This window comes from Oncorhynchus mykiss, chromosome 27 (genome assembly GCF_057628025.1).
Source record: "Oncorhynchus mykiss isolate SJ-2025 chromosome 27, ASM5762802v1, whole genome shotgun sequence".
Taxonomy (NCBI): Eukaryota; Metazoa; Chordata; class Actinopteri; order Salmoniformes; family Salmonidae; genus Oncorhynchus; species Oncorhynchus mykiss.
In genome coordinates this window covers 19762888-19783518 of record NC_143048.1, presented here as the reverse complement: position 1 = coordinate 19783518, position 20631 = coordinate 19762888, and the positions used below count along the sequence as shown (strand labels likewise).

The following is a 20631-nucleotide window of genomic DNA, read 5'->3' as shown; positions in this document are numbered from 1 at the left end:
GCCCAGAATTTAATTGACAGCATGCCAGGGCGGATTGCAGAGGTCTTCAAAAAGAAGGTTCAACACTGCAAATATTGACTCTGCATCAACTTCATGTAATTGTCAATTAAAGCCTTTGACACTTGCTTGTAATTATACTTTATTATTCCTTAGTAACATCTGAAAAAAATATCTAGAGACAATGAAGCAGCAAACTTTGGAAATTAATATTTGTGTCATTCTAAACTTTTGGCCACGACTGTACATATGTACATGAATGTATAGTTAAAGTGATTATGCATATATGATTAACAGAGAGTAGCAGCAGTGTAAAACAATGCCTTTCGGCATCCCAAATTCCTTTCGGCGAAAATGTTTGCTTATTTCTTTCTGGCCACTCAGCTCTGTGGTGCCCAGCTCTGTGGTGTGTTCGGCTTAAAGTGGTCCTACAGAGAGCTACTCCAATCTCCCCTGTGGAGCTTTGCAGCTCCTTCAGGGTTATCTTTGGTCTCTTTGTTGCCTCTGATTAATGCCCTCCTTGCCTGGTCTATGAGTTTTGGTGGGCGGCCATCTCTTGGCAGGTTTGTTGTGATGCCATATTCTTTCTATTTTTTAATAATTGATTTAATGGTGCTCCGTGGGGTGTTTTAAAGTTTCAAATTTTCTTATATAACCCAACCCTGATCTGTACTTCTCCACAACTTTGTCCCTGACCTGTTTGGAGAGCTCCTTGGTCTTCATGGTGCCGCTTGCTTGGTGGTGCCCCTTAGTGGTGTTGCAGACTCTGGGGCCTTTCAGAACAGGTGTATATATACTGAGATCATGTGACACTTAGATTGCATACAGGTGGACTTTATTTATTTAACGAATTATGTGACTTCTGAAGGTAATTGGTTGCACCAGATCCTATTTAGGGGCTTCATAGCAAAGGGGGTGAGTACATATGCATGCCACACTTTTCTTTAAAAAAAAAAATGTTTTCATTGTAAAAAAAAATGTAAACAAGTAATTTTTTTGTGTATGTCCATTACATGAAATCCAAATAAAAAGCCTTTTTAAAATACAGGTTGTAATGCAACAAAATAGGAAAAACACCAAGGGGTGGTGAATACTTTTGTAAAGCACTGTACATCAAAAAGAGTGTTAGCCTGGCTAGCGGAGGGAGGGGGAAACGAGGTCCCGGTCTGCAGCCGCCGTTTAGAACTATATATTATCATCTCAACATCCCCCCCCCCCACTCCGGTCTACAACGCCACACTCCGACTGAGTGCTGCTGTCCAGAGACTTTGAAGGCGAGAGGGGGCGTGGAGAGAGCGCTAAGGGGGAGTTTTTGGGGAGTGTTTCCTAGAATTTTGTATGAAATAATATTTTATAACAGTTCATAATTCCAGCTGTATTGTTCCTCATACTAATCACTGGAATGTAAACATAAAGCAAACCTGTGTGTGTGATGCTCTGCATCAGTGTGATGGCTCCTCCATGTCCTCTCCGAGCCTAGCCAGGGTGTCTGACTCAAACACCTCTCAAGGAAATGGATAGACTCCACTTAAGCAGCACTATCTCACCGCTACACTTTCCTGAGCTAATGGAGTCCTTATACTGTGTGTGTGTCAGCGCAAAGGGGCCCCGGAGAACCTAATCAGGTATTCAGGCCAGGCAGCACTGTCAATACCGCGTGGCGCCTCTCGTTTGTTGGGTCTATGCATCACACACTCACACACTCCCTCACTTGGCGACTCCACCTAACCCTCTAACAGACTGGTGTGTGTAAATTGCTCAGGGCCCCATCAATAATGAAACAGTGCGTTTGGCTCCTAATTGATCAACACTAATGTGTTTTCTAATCACTGCAGTGTGACGTTTTAGTGCTAATCCAAACAGGAGCCATTGATCTGTGTAGGGCTGAGAGGGGGGAGTCTGGGGAGGAGAGACTGGTGGCAGACACTCGGCTCCTGCTGTTTCAGCACTCCACATCATCAGCAGCAGCTGATAGCATTGAGTAAATAGCCAGTCTCTCTCTCACAGACACACGCGCACACACGCTTATAGGCATGCGTAGACACAGTCGTTCTATATTGATCAACACTTCTCTCCCAGATCCCCTTAGTCAAACAGACATACTGGTGTCTTTTTTGGAAGTGTCTAGGTTTTTGACAATGAGCCCAATCTGATGTTTGTTTCCTGCTATTCTCCACCTCCCCCCTCTCTCCCTTCTCATCTCTCCTCTTCTCCCCCCTCTATATGCGCTGCTCTCCCTCCCCCTTCCCCCTGTCGTTCTGGTTAGACCCTAAAGACTGGTCTCACCATGGTGGGGAAGGTGGTGACCCAGCTAGCTGGTACTCTACCCACTGGCGCCCCCGACGAGGAGGGTGCTACCCCCCACAGCACCACCCGCCGAAGCCCCCATGCCCCCGGAGTAATCACCGTCATTGACACACACAACGTCGGAGAGGGACAGGTATGTGTGATCACTAAGTTATAGACCCTGGCTCTCCAACCATGTTAAATCCCCTTCTGATGTAATGGTAAGAAAATATACATGTTCTGCAACCAGAAATGGAAGAAGAAGGAATACTGCAAAAAAATAGTTTTCACACAATGTGGAGTTAAAAAGATGTTGGGGAGGTATATGTATTACTGTGTCTTACCGTCTGTGTTATGGACCATGGCTCTGAAGTAATGTTGAAAAAGTGTACAAAGCGAAACATGCATCTTGGTTGGTTTTTGTGTATGTAGTAATCCTTTTGGGGTTGTTTGAACAATAATTTTTACCTGATAATAATGTGTCATCACTACCTTTTTATAAACCGTCCCAACCTACTGTATCTCAGGAGACTGCCACTGGCTGCTAGATACATCATAGGAATGTGTCTCTTCCTGCTTTTGGCACAGGTCCCAAGTGAAGACCAGGCCATAGAAATGGAATGATTTAACACAAAATAAAGAACCACATAAGTCATTTTTCTTTCAGTTACATACATGTATTTGTTTAGGGGGTAGATCAGCTTTAATATCGCAGCACTTACTCATTCAAGGGTTTTTCTTTGAGTCCTGACCTCAACCTGATTGAGATGCTGTGGCATGACCGAGAGCAGTTCACACCAGGCATCCCAAGAATATTGCTGAACTGAAACAATTTTGTAAAGAGGAATGGTCAAAAATTCCTGCTGACCGTTGTGCAGGTCTGATCCGCAACAAAAGAAAACGTTTGGTTGAGGTTATTGTTGCCAAAGGAGGGTCAACCAGTTAAATACAAGGGTTCACATACTTTCCCACCCTGCACTGTTACTGTTTACACGGTGTGTTCAATAAAAAATATATAATTGTGTGTTATTAGTTTAAGCAGACTGTTTGTCTATTGTTGTGACCTAGATGAAGATCAGATCCAATTGTATGACCAATTTATGCAGAAATCCAGGTATTTCCAAAGGGTTCTCATACTTTTTCTTGCCGCAAACATTTTCTGTAGTTGCGGATCAGACCTGCACAACGGTCAGGAGGGATTTGGACCATTCCTCTTTACAAAACTGTTTCAGTTCAGAAATATTCTTGGGATGTCTGGTGTGAACTGTTCTCTTGAGGTCAGGCCACAGCATCTCAATCGGGTTGAGGTCAGGATTCTGACTGAAGCCATTCTGTTGTTGATTTAATTCTGTGTTTTGGGTCATTGTCCTGTTGCATCACCTAACTTTTGTTGAGCTTCAATTGACGGACAGATAGCCTAACATTCTCCTGCAAAATGTCTTGATAAACTTCAAAATGAATTTTTCCATCGATGAGGGCCTGGACAGCTTGCCATGAGGCAGCAAAGCAGCCCCAAACCATGATGCTCCCTCCACCATACTTTACAGTTGGGATTTGGTTTCGATGTTGGTGTGCGTTGCCTTTTTTCTCCACACCTAGTGTTGTGTGTTCCTTCCAAACAACTCAACTGTAATGTCATCTGTCCGCATAATATTTTGCCAGTATTGCTGTGGAACATCTAGGTGCACTTTAGCAAACTTCACACGTGCAGAATTATTATTTTTTGAACAGCAGTGGCTTCTTCCGTGGTGTCCTCCCATGAACAGCATTCTTGTTTAGTGTTTTACGTATTGTAGGCTTGTCAACGGAGATGTTAGCATGTTCCAGAGATTTCTGTAAGTCTTTAGCTGAAACTCTAGGATTCTTCTTTACCTCATTGAGCATTCTGCGCTGTGCTCTTGCAGTCATCTTTGCAGGATTGCCACTCTTAGGGAGAGTAGCAACAGTGCTGAACTTTCTCCATTTATAGACAGTTTGTCTTACTGTGGACTGATTAACATCAAGGCTTTTAGATACTTTTGTAACCCTTTCCAGCTTTATGCAAGTCAACAATTCTTAGTCTGTTCTTCTGAGATCTATTTTGTTTGAGGCATGGTTCACATCAGGCAATGCTTCTTGTGAATAGCAAACTCAATTTGTGTGAGTTTTTTTTATAGGGCAAGGCAGCTATAACCAACATCCTCAATCTCATCTCATTGATTGGACTCCAGCTTAGCTGACTCCTGACTCCAATTAGCTTTTGGAGATGTCATTAGCCTAGGGGTTAACATACTTTTCCCAACCTACACTGCATGTTTAAATGATGTATTCAATACACACAAGAAAAATACAATTTGTGTGTTATTAGTTTAAGCACACTGTTTGTCTGTTGTGACTTAGATGAAGATCAGATCAAATTTGATTACCAATTTATGCAGAAATGCAGGTAATTCCAAAGGGTTCACATACTTTTTCTTGCTACTGTACATACATACATACACACATACATACATACACACACATACATACATACATACATACGTACATACACACATACGTACATACATACATACATACACACATACGTACATACATACATACATACGTACATACGTACATACATACATACACACATACATACGTACATACGTACATACATACATACGTACATACATACATACACACATACATACATACATACGTATATACATATATTTTCCTTTTATTACTTTCTAACCCCACTACCCTTCCCTAATTGGAGTGAACTAGTGAACAACATCACTTCGGCTTATACATACTATATATATATTTTATGGCCACAGTCTATTTTACAATAGTTATATTATGTTTGTTTTTACTCCTTCCTCTAACCTCAACCTCTCCCATTTATTTATTTCACAAAAGTTCTGGACCTACAGTTGAAGTAGGAAGTTTACCTACACTTAGTTTGGAGTCATTAAAACTCGTTTTGCAACCACTCCACAAATTTCTTGTTAACAAACTGTAGTTTTGGCAAGTCGGTTAGGACATCTTCTTTGTGCAATTCACTGTATCACAAATCCAGTGGGTCAGAAGTTTACATGCACTAAGTTGACTGTGCCTTTAAACAGCTTGGAAAATTCCAGAAAATGATGTTATGGCTTTAGAAGCGTCTGATAGGCTAATTGACATCATTTGAGTCAATTGAAGGTATACCTGTGGATGTATTTCAAGGCTTACCTTCAAACTCAGTGCCTCTTTGCTTGACATCATGGAAAACTCAAAATAAATAAAAAATGTTGACCTCACGCAAGTCTGGTTCATCCTCGGGAGCAATTTCCAAAAGCCTGAAGGTACCACGTTCATCTGTACAAGTAATAGTACGCAAGTGTAAACACCATGGGACCATGCAGCCGTCATACCGCTCAGGATGGCGATGCGTTCTGTCTATGAGAGATGAACATACTTTTTGTAACAGTATTTTTATTTGAATTTCAGAATTTTCACCCATATTAAGAGATACAACAACAGAGACAAAGAAACAAAAAAACAGCACTCACTTACACATACCTGCGTATTTATACATATACCTACACATACATACGCATACATACACATATACATACATACACACAAACGCACACATACATACACACCCATACATACGTACACCATTTTCCTCTCCCCGCTTGGCGCTTCTCTCACCCCATCCCCATCATTGCGTCTCTCAATGCATACATTTTAAACAAACTTACAAACAGAAATTAAACAAAAAAGCTCACTTTAAACCAAGAAGTTAGGTTCCACACATGGAACGTACAGTGTAATTCTGAAATACAGAGATCACCACCATTCTAAGAGAATCCTTGCAGCATAATAGCTGATACCTCGGGTTCTAGGTAATTTAGATAAGGTTCCCATACTTTGTAGAACTGGTCTGTTTTAGAATGCAATGTACATGTCAGATATTCCAGTGGCACCCATTCAAATAGTATCTTATGCCAATCTTTAATAGAAGGAACCTTATCACTAATCCACTGTAAAAGGATGTTTTTCCTCGCTGCAAAGGTAAGGATGTTGTAAAGCCTCCTTTTACCCACAGAAGTAACATGCCTACTAGGGAGACCTAAAGTAAAGAAACTGGGTCCAATTCTAGATCAAACCCTAGGATCCTTTCAATTTATTTCAGAACACCAGACCAGTATCTTGGTACATGACCATAAACAATGTGTTAGGGTGCCTGTATCAGTTTTTAATTTAAGACACTGAGGAGAAGAGGAAGAGTGGCTAAAAGCATGTCTGCGATTTGGGGATATATGCAATCTGTGTATTATTCTTAATTGGATTGCTCTAGTACGATTACATATAGATATGGTTTTTGCATATCTCCAAATGTCCTCCCACATCTCTTCGTCAATAGTAACAGATCATTCTTTCTCCCACACTTGTTTCACCCTCTGTGTGTTGACAGCAGAAAAGGACCTTAAAGCATCATAAAACAGACTTACAGACATTTTCCTTTGTGGGGAAAAAAAGCATTGTTTCAATGACAGACATATCAGGGTTACCAATTTAAGGTGGTGCTCTTCAGAATATAATGTCTTACTTGTAGGAAGCGGAAAAAGTCCTGCTTTGGGAGTCGATATTTCTCGACCATCTGCTCAAATGACAATAAAATCTTATCAGCAAATAAGTCGTTTAGTCTGTGTATGCCCTTATTAAGCCAAAAGTTAAAGCCAGCATCCAGCAATCCTGGACCAAAATCTGGGTTGTTAAGAATTGGGGTAAGAGCAGAGGTTAGTTTGGACCTTCCCAGGAAGCGTTGAACTGACCTCCATACTTTGTGTGTTAAGTGTAATGGGATTATTGCAGTGATCTTTTACAGACTTGAAACTTCTGAAAAATAAAAGATCCTGTAAGGGGTATTTTGAAAGAGAAGTCTCAATGTCTAACCAAATAGAGGAGTCATTGTTTGTGATCCAGTCATAAATATAACATAGGTGGGCACACCACTGATAGAACCTGATATTGGGCAGATCCAAGTCGCCCATAGAACTTGGCAGCTGCAATATTGCCATCTTAAGTCTTGGCTTGCATTTACTCCATATAAAGGAACTTAGCCATCCATGTACATCCTTTATTACCTTTATTGGAGAGTAATACTGGGATCATTTGGATTGGGTAAAGTAGTCTAGGTAAAATGTTCATTTTCAAGAGGGATATTCTACCCAACCAAGAAATCGGGAGAGAGTTCCAGCGCTCCAGATCCTGTCTTATTGTATCAAACAAGGGAACAAAATTGGCTTTGTACATTTTGTTGGAATTTAGGAGTTACAAATATACCCAGATACGTAAAACCTGAGGGAGACCATTTAAAAGGGAAGGGGGGAGAAGTATTAGGTACAGAGTGAAGGTTACTAAGTTGCATAGCCTCTGATTTAGTTAAGTTAGTCTTATAGCCTGAGAATTCCCTGAATAATTCAATAATATTAATAAGAGATGTAATTGAAGTCTCGGGACTAGAGATGAATATCAGGACATCATCAGCAGACAAGCTTATTTTATGGTGAACATCACCAATGAGCAGCCCCTGTATAGCAGGCGTTACCCTGATGGCCTCGGCCAGTTGTTCCATAACGAGTGCAAATAGGAGAGGGGACAAAGGACAGCCCTGTCTGGTACCTCTGTATATAGAGAAGCTATTTGACCTTAGCCCATTAGTAAGGACAGCAGCCCGAGGATCATCATATAAAACTTCACCCATTTTATAAAGTTGTCCGCTAGACCAAATTTATTTAGAGCAAAGAATAGGTAAGACCACTCCACATGATCAAATGCTTTCTCAGCATCTAGGGAGAGCACAAGACCATCCATAGCACTTTGTTGGTAGGCTGGAATTACATTAAGAAGCTGCCTGACATTGCATGACTTACGGCCCTTAATGAAGCCAGTTTGGTCTCCTTTCACAATTAGTGGCAGTGAGTGCTCTAATCTTGTAGCTAGAATTTTAGAAAGCAATTTTCTATCCACATTCAGAAGGGAAATTGGTCTGTACGAGGATCAAGACTCTGGACATTTTCCCTTTTTGAGAATAAGTGATATGTTGGCTTCTCTCAGCGTTTGAGGGAGCTGGTCATTTGAAAATAAGTGGTTAAACATATCACGCAATGGTTCAAGGATCAGGCCATGGAACTCTTTATAGAACTCACTACAAAACCCGTCTGGTCCTGGGTCCTTACCATTTTTTGCAGATTCTTAATCGCCAACATTATCTCTTCCTCGGTAATAGGGGCATTAAGGAGAGACCTCTGTTCTTCGGAGATAGTAGGAAGCTGAATCTTAGAAAATAAGTTCTCCATTAATTTGGGTGCATCATTTGGCAGTTCTGAGGCATAAAGATTTGCATAAAATGTCTTAAATTAGTAATTTATCAATTTATTTTCATATAAATGATTGCCATCAGAATCAGTAATAGTAGCAATTGATTGTGAGTCAGCTCTCTTTTTAGCTAGGTACGCCAAGTACTTTTCCAGCTTATTGCCATGTTCATATAGCTTATTGCCATGTTCATATAGCTTGAGGAGAGAGTGAAGCTATACCGCTGGGAAACCGCTGGGAAACCGCTGGGAAACTTATCAATAAGGGGGTTCAACAAACAATTAAAAAATCCTCCAACCACTGCAACCACTGCAGTGTCTGAGTTTAATTCTGAAAAGTCTAGAAATACCTTAGTGAGGAAATCAGGGGGGTGGGCAGGGGGGAAGTAAATATTAATTATGGAAATGTTCTGCCCTAGTAAAGTACCATTTAATTATAACAAAGCGACCAAATTGATCTTTCACACAATTCAAGACCTTAAGTGGTAAGTTATTTTTCACGAGAATTGCTACACCTCTACTTCTGGATGTAAATGATGAGACAAATACTTGACCAAACCCCCCTTGTTGTAATTTGATGCTCCTTATCATCCAAATGAGTTTCTTGCAACAGGGCAATATCAATATTACATTTTTAAAAAAAAGACAGTACCTTCTTTCTTTTAACGGGGTTATGACTCCCTCTAATGTTCCATGTACATACACGCAGTCTGTTACCTGCCATTGCACTTTGACCATTCAATATCCAGACTGAATCCTACTGTAAAAGTGGGGTGGTACCTTTTTCCATGTGTTGAACTCTCTATCTCACCGAGCATAAACAAACGATATGAACCCTGAACTCGAACTATACTAAACCCAAAAATTAAACATGTAAAGATCCAAAAGGGGGTTTTCCCACTAGCTAACGTGCAGGGGATTTCAACTTTCCAATGTAGACTCTTAAGTCCGCATTTTCACTCAATAGCCTTATCCTTTATTTCTATGGAAATGAAAATCAATAGAATAGAAGAAGATTGAGGCTCTTCCACCTAAAACCAAGCCTGGGCACCAATATAGATTCACACATATCTCAGCCTGAGCTATAGCGGCAGTTACTTTAGCAAGAAAAATAATAAAGATACAAATATTACACAACCGGAGCACGTGAGAACTCACCACTGTTTCAGGATCACATTAGAATAAAAAAAAGTTATCCAATGCTGCGTAGTTGCAGCCTCTTCAGGTGTGTAGAGTTTTCTTAGGCAATCCGTTGACCATAATCTTCAATGTGACCGGGTACAGCAGTGCTTAGTCCATCTTCATTCTCTTGAGTCGAGCCTTCGCCTCATCAAACGCTTTGCGTCTTCATACAACCGCTGTGGAATAATCATTGAAGAATGAGACCTTTGGACCTTTTATGTTGACTACCATCAGAGCCGATGTTTCTAGCCGCATCCATGACGCGCTGCTTGTCGATGAACTTGTGGAACTTTATAGCCACTGGCTGTGGGCGCTGGTTGGGACCGGGTATCGGTGCTTGAGAGCGATGGGCTCTGTCCAGCTTCACACGACCAGCCTAGTGTCCATTTGTAGTTAGCCAGGGATCCATTCCTCAAATTTTTTACTGAACGTGTCCCTTCAGAATTATCCGGGAGTCCCACAACACGAATATTACATCTGCGTCCTCGATTATCCAAGTTGTCAATGTTCTCCGCCATTTCGCACACCTGTTTCTCAAGTGCTTTTATCTTAGTGTCCATAGATGTAGTTGAAGTTTCCACTGTGGCAATTGTTCCTTCAGCCTCATCAACACATTTGACAACCCTCTGTAGTTCAGCTGAATGGCCTGCTATTGCTTCCAAGACCGTTCTTGTCTTAACATCGATCACTTAGTAATGTTATCCGTCATCTTTTGAATCACCAGGTCCATTGTGCCTGGATCCGCAACGGTGTTAGCTTCGCTAACGTTAGCTAGCTCCTCCTGCACATCTACAGGGATGGTGGTTTTGGTAGAGTTCTTAGTAGTTCTGTTGGGCATGTTGTCGGAGATTTTTGAGAAATAGCTCTCAAGGCTCATTGTAGGATAATTTATTTAGCCAATTCTACCACTTTTTCAAGCTAGGAGATTAATGTAAAAATATAAATTTACGAATGCCACGAGAGCTCGCTGAAACAGTGTTCTCTCTATGGTGCCATTTTGTCCCCCCAGATGAACGTACTTTGGTGCAATAAGTACAAATCAATCCCAGAACAACAGCAAAGGACCTTGTAAAGATGCTGGAGGAAACCGGTACAAAAGTATCAAAATCCACAGTAAAACGAGTCCTATATCACCTAACCTGAAAGGCCGCTCAGCAAGGAAGAAGCCACTCCAAAACCGCCATAAAAAAAGCCAGACTACGGTTTGCAACTGCACATGGGGACAAAGATCGTACTTTTTGGGGAAATGTCCTCTGGTCTGATGAAACATAAATAGAACTGTTTCGCCATAATTACCATTGTTATGTTTGGAGGAAAAAGGGGGAGGCTTGCAAGCCAAAAAACACCATCCCAACCGTGAAGCACGGGGGTGGCAGCATCATGTTGTGGGGGTGCTTTGCTGCAGGAGGGACTGGTGCACTTCACAAAATGGATGGCATCCTGAGGTAGGAAAATGATGTGGATATATTGAAGCAACATCTCAAGACATCAGTCAGGAAGTTGAAGCTTGGTCGCAAATGGGTCTTCAAAATGGACAATGACACCAGGCATACTTCCAAAGTTGTGGCAAAATGGCTTAAGGACAACAGGGTCAAGGTATTGGAGTGGCGGCCATCACAAAGCCCTGACATCAATCCCATAGAAAATTTGTGGGCAGAACTGAAAAAGTGTGTGTGAGCAAGGAGGCCTACAAACCTGACTCAGTTACACCAGCTCTGTCAGGAGGAATGGGCAAAATTCACCCAACTTATTGTGGGAAGCTTGTGGAAGGCTACCCAACACGTTTGACCCAAGTTAAATAATTTAAAGGCAATGCTGCCAAATACTAATTGAGTGTATGTAAACTTCTGACCCACTGGGAATGTGATGAAAGAAATAAAAGCTGAAAAAAATAATTCTCTCTACTATTATTCTGACATTTCACATTCTTAGAATAAAGTGGTGATCCTAACTGACCTAAAACAGGGAGTTTTTACTAGGATTAAATGTCAGGAATTGTGAAAAACTGAGTTTAAATATTTTTGGCTAAGGTGTATGTAAACTCCCAACTTCAACTGTATATATGTTTTACAGACACAGTATGTTTTACATTAGTTATCCTGTTATTAGTTGTTATTATTCCCAACCTTCTGCTCCCCTCCCATCTATCTCTTAACACCATCCATATTGGGATTTCTATTTGCCATGTATTTTAATTGTGCTGTTATGTTTCACAGAAGTTCAGAAGTTCTAGTTCTATTCTCATTTCTACAGATTGTAATATAAAAAAATATTTTTTGCTAAAACTATTATTATATTATTGACTATGACTTTTAAAATCACCCAGTACTGCTAGCCGTCAAGACTCATCATTTATTGATCATTTATTTAGCCAATTCCACCGTTAGCTCCAGGTAAATGTTGCAATTCTTCAGCCATTCCTGGACCTGTGACCACAAACAAGCTACATATGGACAGTACCAAAACAAATTCTTGAATTATTCTTTCTCTTTGCAGCAAAATCTACATAGGTTTTTAACCCTCCATATTTATAACATTGTATTGGTTTGCAAGAATTTCGTATAATAATTCAATTTAAATATTCAAAGTTTTGAAATCCGGCGCCATCTTCCCAACTATTTCACAATCTATATGTATCTATATAGCTGTCATTTTTTTGGCCCAATAACTGAAACTGGTAAACCTTTTTATTTATCACAATTTTCTTTAACCAATTAGGGTCTTTAATGCAGGGCCGACAGACAAGTTCCCTACTTTTTCCCATTTCCACTTTGCTCTTCCATTTTTGCAGTAATGCTGCAATTAGTTGATTATAATTTCCATTCTTGAAAATGGGGTGCGACATTCTTTTTCATTTGTTAGAGAACTAGTTTGGATTTAAGTAACTTTTGTTACATGTTGTTGAAGCCTATAGTGAGGGGTCTAATGCTTTAATATTTAATGATTTCTGCCGTCTGAATTCATATTAATGATATAAATAGGCCTGTTTAATTTTGTCTGGCTTGACGTTTATTATCATTTAAATAACGGTTCGTTAGGTGTAGGCACAACCATAAGCAAATAGGTCAACTGGGATGAGACTGAAGAGTTAATCAGGGTCATTTTTCCAAAAATAGACAGGTATTTTCCTTTCCATGGGAGCAAGATCTACTCTATATTTGCTAAATTTCTATTTACATTTATTGCAGTGAGATCATGTATTTCTTTCAGGATATATATACCGAGTATGTCCACATCACCATCAGACCATTTTATTGGTAAACTACATGGTAATGTAAATGTTGTATTTTTAGTGATCCAATATGTAATATTATACATGTTTTCCTCCTCTTGACAGTTTAAAACTTTCTGAGAAGTAGCCATTGGTTACTATTTTACACCTGTTTTACACCTGTGCTTACTATACATGACTATACATAACCCATTTCATAAGAGATCCTCCAAAATGTAGGCATTTATAAACTCCAGTCGTACTGTGAAAAACATGGGCGAGGATTTTTGTTTTTCCTGTAATTTATTCTGAGCCTTTGGTATAGTTTTATTGGTATCTATCTGTGCTGTTAGAAGGTGTATTTCCTTTGTTAATATGGACTCTTTTGACCTAAACATTTGTGTTCTATACAGTAAGGGGATCTGCTGTACCTATGTTGTCGGAAAAATTCAGTTAAATTCCTCTGTCCTAGTTCCTTGTTTTTATCATCCGTTAGGGTTTGATTCAATTTCCAATATCCTCGCCCACGTGGAAGTTCATTAAGCGTAATGTATATGCCAATTATCTGATGGTCCGACCGCGTTCTGTCCCCTATCAACACTTTTTAAACTTTTGGTGCCAACGAGAATGACACAGGAAAGTAGTAAAGACGACTAGCTTGATTGAGCCTCCGCCATGTTTATCACTAGGTCAGGATATTTAACCCTCCATATATTCACTGCTTCCAATATATCCATGACATTTGTGATTTCCTTAAGAGCATGAGGGTGATAGTTTGTAGTGTGAATTCCTTTACGATCCATTTAGGTATTATCATCTCCCACCAGCACAGCTGTTCTTTGTTTGCACCAAACTGAACTTTGTCTCTAGACATTCTCTCATCAGAGTTCGAAGTGTTTTTTACTGATGGGTTGTGGGTAACCAGAAAACGTTCCCAGGTGTCCATTTCCTTGTACAGTATCTTTAATAGAGTGTCACATTTACTGAGCTACAGCCTTACATGTTTACACTTCTCCCATACAAGGCCCGTTTACACACACAGGTTCAATCAGAACACATTCTCTATCCTCTCTTCCCACCTTTTCTTGTCCTTTCTGACCTCCGTAAACACACCTTTTGGGTTTTGTGGTGTGGTGAGAAACCTCCCAGGTTAAACCTTTTTTTATCCTCTGCTAGAGCGAACACAGGAGCCCACCAACACACCCCACACACGTACCTGACAGTACCTCAGGGCCTAAGGTGGGATTTATTTTTGCTTGCTCACTCATATTTTCCCAGCTCGGCCTTCGCCACAGCGCCAGCTTTTTTAAGCCGTGGGGAGACTTAATGAATGCACTGCTAATCATCACCAGTAACCTCAAAAGATGCTTGTACTCCGTCCTCTATTTTTGGCACATTCCTCTCTTCCTAGCTCCCTTAGTGAAAGGGGATCTGTGTAATGCTCACCCTATTGTTGGTTATAGCCGCTATGTATAAGGGGCATAAGGTTACTATAAATCCATACCATGCCTTTTATTGTAGTGCAGTGGAAGAATCATTGAATTCCTAAACTATGACCACACAACACTGTGTGTGTGCATGTGCGTGCGCATCCCAGTCTCCTGAGGGCTCCTCCAGACTGGGGCTAAGTTCCTCATGTGCAGGTCTGCACTGTGTCACCAGCAATTTTACAGTAACCCTACACTGCACATAAACACAGTTAGGAGAAAGAGGGAGAGAGGAGGGGGCGAGAGAGAGGAGGGAGGGAAAGAAGGGGGATTTCTGTGTGACTTCAGCGTATAGCTGTGTGTTATACAGGTTTTGCATTGCTTTCTTGCCACATCTCTCAACTCAAACTATTAGTTTGTTGACTCTTTCATTGGAAGTAGTGACCCCTCTTTACACACACACACACATTCCTCCTGTATAATAGGTTTACTCTCCAGAGGTAGCCCCCGACACTAATTCTCCTTTTCAAAGGGCTTCAGCAGGATTCCCTCACAGAACAACATTGTGCCTCTGATGTAATAAAAGGGGTCTGGCTTATGTCACCCCTTTTCCTTGTTCTTCGCTTTCCCTCCTTTCCTCTCTCCTTCTCTCCAGTCTGAAATAAAGGGTTCAGTTGAGCTCAGTGGTTGTTTTTGTGTTTGGACTGGCTCATATTAATATGAATGCAGCACTGCTCCCAGCTCCTTAATGCAACACTAGACCAGATTTATCACTTTGAGACCGACCTGCTCTTTCTCGCTCCCTTTTGCTTGCTCTTTCTCTCTCCTCCCATCTCTCTCTTTCTCTGGCCTTATGTCTGAGCTTAGTTATAATCTGTTCAAGACCAGAAACGTTTACACACACAAAGTCCCTGGCCTGAGAACAGACTCCTACTCAGCAGCACTGTGATTTTTTTTTACACAGTCGGAGGACTTCGAGCTTAGCTACTGGTCTGAGATCAGCCTCTTGTCAGCCGTCTTAGTTTTCATGCAGCACATGGAGACAGATGACGGGCATAGTGCTGCGGTGACAGTATAGAAAGAGTGATAGAGTGTTCTCTTTCTTGCTGCTGAATGACTTGCCATTCCAAGCTTCTCTCTGGTGTTTATTGGCATTATTGCTAATTACATCCACAAGGGGGCAATGGTCTTTACCAATGGGATGGTAACATATTCATTTTCCACTATTTTACAGCAAGATGCAAAAGAAGTCTGTGTGTTGGAATTTGGTCCCGCTCTGTGTAAATTATTTTGTGTGTGTGTGTGTTACAGGTCCTGGTGAGTGAGGACTCAGATGGAGAGGGAGTGGTGGCCCACTTCCCAGCCCATGACAAACCCATATCCTGCATGGAATTCAACCCCAGTGGTAAGGAGATGGCTCACCGCAACACACACACACACACACACACACACACACACACACACACACACACACACACACACACACACACACACACACACACACACACACACACACACACACACACACACACACAGTGAGTTGAGGGATGAGGAGTTCTTTGTTGTTGAGTGTGAACCCAGATGAAGGGGACACAACCTCACTGTCCAGGTCTTAATCTCTTCTGTGGGACTGTGGGACTCCAGGTTGTGTCCCAGTCTTAACCTCTTCTGTGGGGCTCCAGGGTGTGTCTCAGTCTTAACCTCTTCTGTGGGGCTCCAGGGTGTGTCCCAGTCTTAACCTCTTCTGTGGGGCTCCAGGGTGTGGCAGGAAGGGCCTATGAAGTGGGGATGTATGCGTCTGTGTTAGAACGGTAGTCAGTGGGGCCTGTGCCTGAGGGTGCATGCACTCACCTGCAGTCAACACACAATAGAAGTGGCTTGATCAAGCAGGCCCTGCAGTGACAATGGCACTTCATCCCACTGTGGGAGAGTGACAACCATGCATTGATATGTGAAGTCACACACCGGGGCACTCCCTTTGTGTTTCTGTGATCACACTCACTCAGTCAGGCCTTGATGTCGGTCCGACACCCGGTGGACAGCCTTAGGTGTGTGAGGTGTTGAGTTACGTTGCTCTCCTCACAACGGAAAAGAGGTTAGTTAAGAGGCGTTAGTGAGTTTGGTGTGTCAGTAGTCACTGGGATCATGGCCCAAAAATTAATCTAACACACTCACCCGTGTCAATTAATCTATCACACTCACCCGTGTCAATTAATCTATCACACTCACCCGTGTCAATTAATCTATCACACTCACCCGTGTCAATTAATCTATCACACTCACACGTGTCAATTAATCTATCACACTCACCCGTGTCAATTAATCTATCACACTCACCCGTGTCAATTAATCTATCACACTCACCCGTGTCAATTAATCTATCACACTCACCCGTGTCAATTAATCTATCACACTCACCCGTGTCAATTAATCTATCACACTCACCCGTGTCAATTAATCTATCACACTCACCCGTGTCAATTAATCTATCACACTCGCCCGTGTCACAAGGGCTTTCAGACGTTGAAAACACAATGCAGCCTGAAAGGTCCAATACAGTCGATTTTTCTCAATACAAATCATTTTTGGGTAACAATTAAAACCTTACTGTGATTGTTTTCAATTAAAATGTTAGCAAAGGGCAATTTCTAAAGCAAGAATTTTGCTAGGAATGTCTGGGAGACTGAAAATTAGCTGTTATTGGCAGAGAGGTATGGAACTCGGTCTTATTGGTCTATTAACTAATTTACCACATTGTGATGTCACCATACAGACAAACTCCATCCCACCAAAACGGGCTGAAATTTAAAGCAGTCTTTTCAAACAGCTCTTACACTATAAAAGGGTATTATTCCAACCTCATAGTGTGGAAATATACATTGAGTGTACAAAACATTAGGAACACCTGCTCTTTCCATGACATACAGTGCCTTCGGAAAGTATTTAGACCCCTTGACCTTCTCCACATTTTCCTACGTTACAACCTTATTCTAAAATGGATTAAATATTTTTTTTAAATCTTCAGCAATCTACACACACAATACCCCATAATGTCAAAGCAAAAACTGTTTTTTTTAAGTGTTTGCAAATGTATTAAAAACATACCTTATTTATATAACTATTATATATAACTATTCAGACCCTTTTGCTATGAGACTTGACCTCCGGTGCATGCTCCGGTGCATGCTCCGGTGCATGCTTGACCTCCGGTGCATCCTGTTTCCATTGATCATCCTTGAGATGTTTCTACAACTTGGGAGTCCACCTGTGGTAAATTTTAAATTAATTGGACATGATTTGGAAAGGCACACACCTGTCTATATAAGGTTGACAGTGCATGTCAGTGCAAAAACATAGTCATGAGGTCAAAGGAATTGTCCGTAGAGCTCAGAGACAGGATTGTGTCAAGGCACAGATCTGGGGAAGGGTACCAAAACATTTCTAAAGCATTGAAGGTCCCCAAGAACACAATGGAAGAAGTTTGGAACCACCCAGACTCTTACTAGAGCTGGCCGCCTGGCTAAACTGAGCAATCAGGGGAGAAGGGCTTTAGTCAGGGAGGTGACCAATAACCCGATGTTCACTCTGACAGAGCTCCAGAGTTCCTCTGTGGAGATGGGATAAACTTCCAGAAGGACAACCATCTCTGCAGGACTCCACCAATCAGGCCTTTATGGTTGAGTGACCAGACGGAAGCCACTCCTCAGAAAAAGGCACATGACAGCCCGCTTGGAGTTTGCCAAAAGGCACCTAAAGACTCTCAGACCATGAGAAACAAGATTCTCTGGTCTGATGAAATGAAGATTGAACTGGCTTGAATGCCAAATACTAAGTGAATACAGGTGAAAGCTAAGATCCCTTATTGATATCACTTGTTAAATCCACTTCAATCTGTGTAGATGAAGGGGAGGAGACAGCCTAAAGTAATGAAAGTAATAATGACCTATCTGGTATTAGTGCATAAGGCTAAACTTTAGGGTTTAACTATACATGCACCAATTGCCAGATAATGCTTTTGGAAACGGCAAAGAAAGTTAACATCAATCTACAGAGGCAAAAAGGCCATTGTCGAAGTTTAATTCAATAAGACAAAAGCTGATTGAGGAGAGTTGAAAATGAAGAGATGTTATGGCTATGTTTGGTGGCAGGTAGTCTAGTGGTTATAGTGTTGGACTAGTAACCGAAAGGTTGCAAGATCGAATCCCCGAGCTGACAAGCTAAAATATATATATAAATCTGTCTTTCTTCCCCTGAACAAGGCAGTTCTCCTGTTCCTAGGCCATCATTGAGAATAATAATTAGTTCTTAACTGATTTGCCTAGTTAAATAAAGTGGAAACTTAAGCCCAAGTCAGTTCTTCCCCAGAGTCAGATGAACTCGTGGATACCATTTTTACGTCTCTTCATGCAGTTTGAAGGAAGTTGCTAAAAGGACTTAACGCAATTGCTAACTGGAATTCTTTTAACTGCTTGTATGCTAGCAGATACCATAGACTTCCATTCATTGTGCTAATGCTAGTTGGCATTGGCTCACAAAACTACCTCTAACTTCTTTAATACTAGATGCAGAGACTTACAAGTGCTATCCATGAGTTCATGTGACTTTGGCTTCATTGCCAAAATCCCGTAGTATCCCTTTAAGGAGAGAGTGTGTGTGTGGTTCAGTTTTACCCAGAGTGCTGTGGATGCTTCCTGGCCTCACTCTACACCAAATGATTTTGCACTGGCGTCTTCCCCTTTTTATGGATTGTTCCCCCTCGGAAATAAAGGCACCACACAGTGCAGTGTGTGTGTGAAGGAGCAGCTAATAAAGTAGCTGCTGAGTGATGGTGCCTACTGTGACCTCCAGTCTTTGGTAGGAATCCTTCACATGCTTCTGACCAGACTAGAATGCACCTCCCAGAAAAAATAGTCACATTTATAACACACACATTTTTTTTGTAACAAACATTCACCGCCTTTATACATGAACTAAATGTATACCTTTATACATTAACTAAATGTATACCTTTGTACACATACACATCCTCAATCATTTGCTTACAAACACATAGACTAACCCATGGACCCATTGACAATGTGTGTGACAATAAATCCCCAACACACACCCTTGTACAGATGATGTTTTACGTCTTCACATGCACTCGAGTCACAGATACGCTCACACAAACGCACGATCACTCTGACACGGCACACACAGTAATCACCTTCAGGTACATAGCGTGCTCTCCAAGCAGGTAAATGCCACATTTAATCTAGAAGGACTGTTACTTGGAGGTTTAGCAGAGCTGTTGTTTGGCAATTACAGAACAACTCCTCCCCCTCTTCAAGTCTTCTTTCCCTGGCCTGCATGACCGGTCCAATCTGTAGGGGGCGCCCTTGGTTTACCTTGACGACCTAGAGTTCACTCAGTCGACCTTTACCCTATATGTGTGTGCGTGCCTGCGTGTTTGTGTGTGTGTGTGGAGCCGAATTTACCAGGAGCAGGGTGCTGCCGCGCTGGCCAACCGCACAGCGTCCAGCCGGCAACCGTGACCACCTTTCATTGTACTGTCAAGTGTAACACACTGAGTATACACAATGGCTGTGTCCCAAATGTTCACTTCAAGCATCCCCCCCTTCTGTTAACTTTACTGCCAAATCACCACATGGGTGCGTTGCCACCTCATTTATGCCTGCCCAAGTCTGAAAAGACCTTAAGAGTTTTGAAAAATGACAGTGTCGGGGCACCCCGAAAAGTACCACCAAGAGCCACGTTTCTTTCTCTTTTTTCCCCTTAGCAAGGTAAGGGTGAGTGGGTTAGTGTGTGTGGAGTAGCTGCATAGTCCCCCCCCCACTTCGATGCTGTAATTTAGGAGCCTTTCATCATTAAGCCTCATGATCAAAACAACTGCCACGTTGGTCTCTGAAGCCGCCTGCTTTAGAGTAACAGAGAGCAAGGCGAGTCCCTTGGTCTTGATTGGGTGACTCGCAGTCTGTTTGTCCTGAATTAACTGCACAGAGAGAGAGAGCAAAATGAAGAGAGAAGAAAAGGACGAAAATGTCTCAATCTACCGTAGGGCCTTCAGTACCATGGCTCCTTCTAACAGTGGTCAAGTCAACCCCAAAAACCACCAGAGTCAGTATGAAACAATGCTATGACTCGACAGCTTAGTGACTGGTCCTGGAAAGCCCAACAAGTCCTACCCAAGTAG

General features: G+C 41.6%; 1 protein-coding gene across 17 annotated transcripts in view; it reads left to right on the top strand.

Moving 5' to 3' along the window:
* Nucleotides 1-20631, top strand: part of LOC110507115 (BCAS3 microtubule associated cell migration factor) — a 361308-nt gene that overhangs the window by 44215 nt on the left and 296462 nt on the right. For 10 of the 17 annotated variants that reach the window (XM_036965506.2, XM_036965504.2, XM_036965505.2 and 7 more), the window contains exons 12-13: nt 2264-2437; nt 15750-15843. In XM_036965506.2, coding sequence (XP_036821401.1) covers nt 2264-2437; nt 15750-15843 — 268 coding nt within the window. The remainder of the gene's footprint in view (nt 1-2263; nt 2438-15749; nt 15844-20631) is intronic. The other 7 variants (XM_090223475.1, XM_090223473.1, XM_090223474.1 and 4 more) reach the window with 1 other exon arrangement.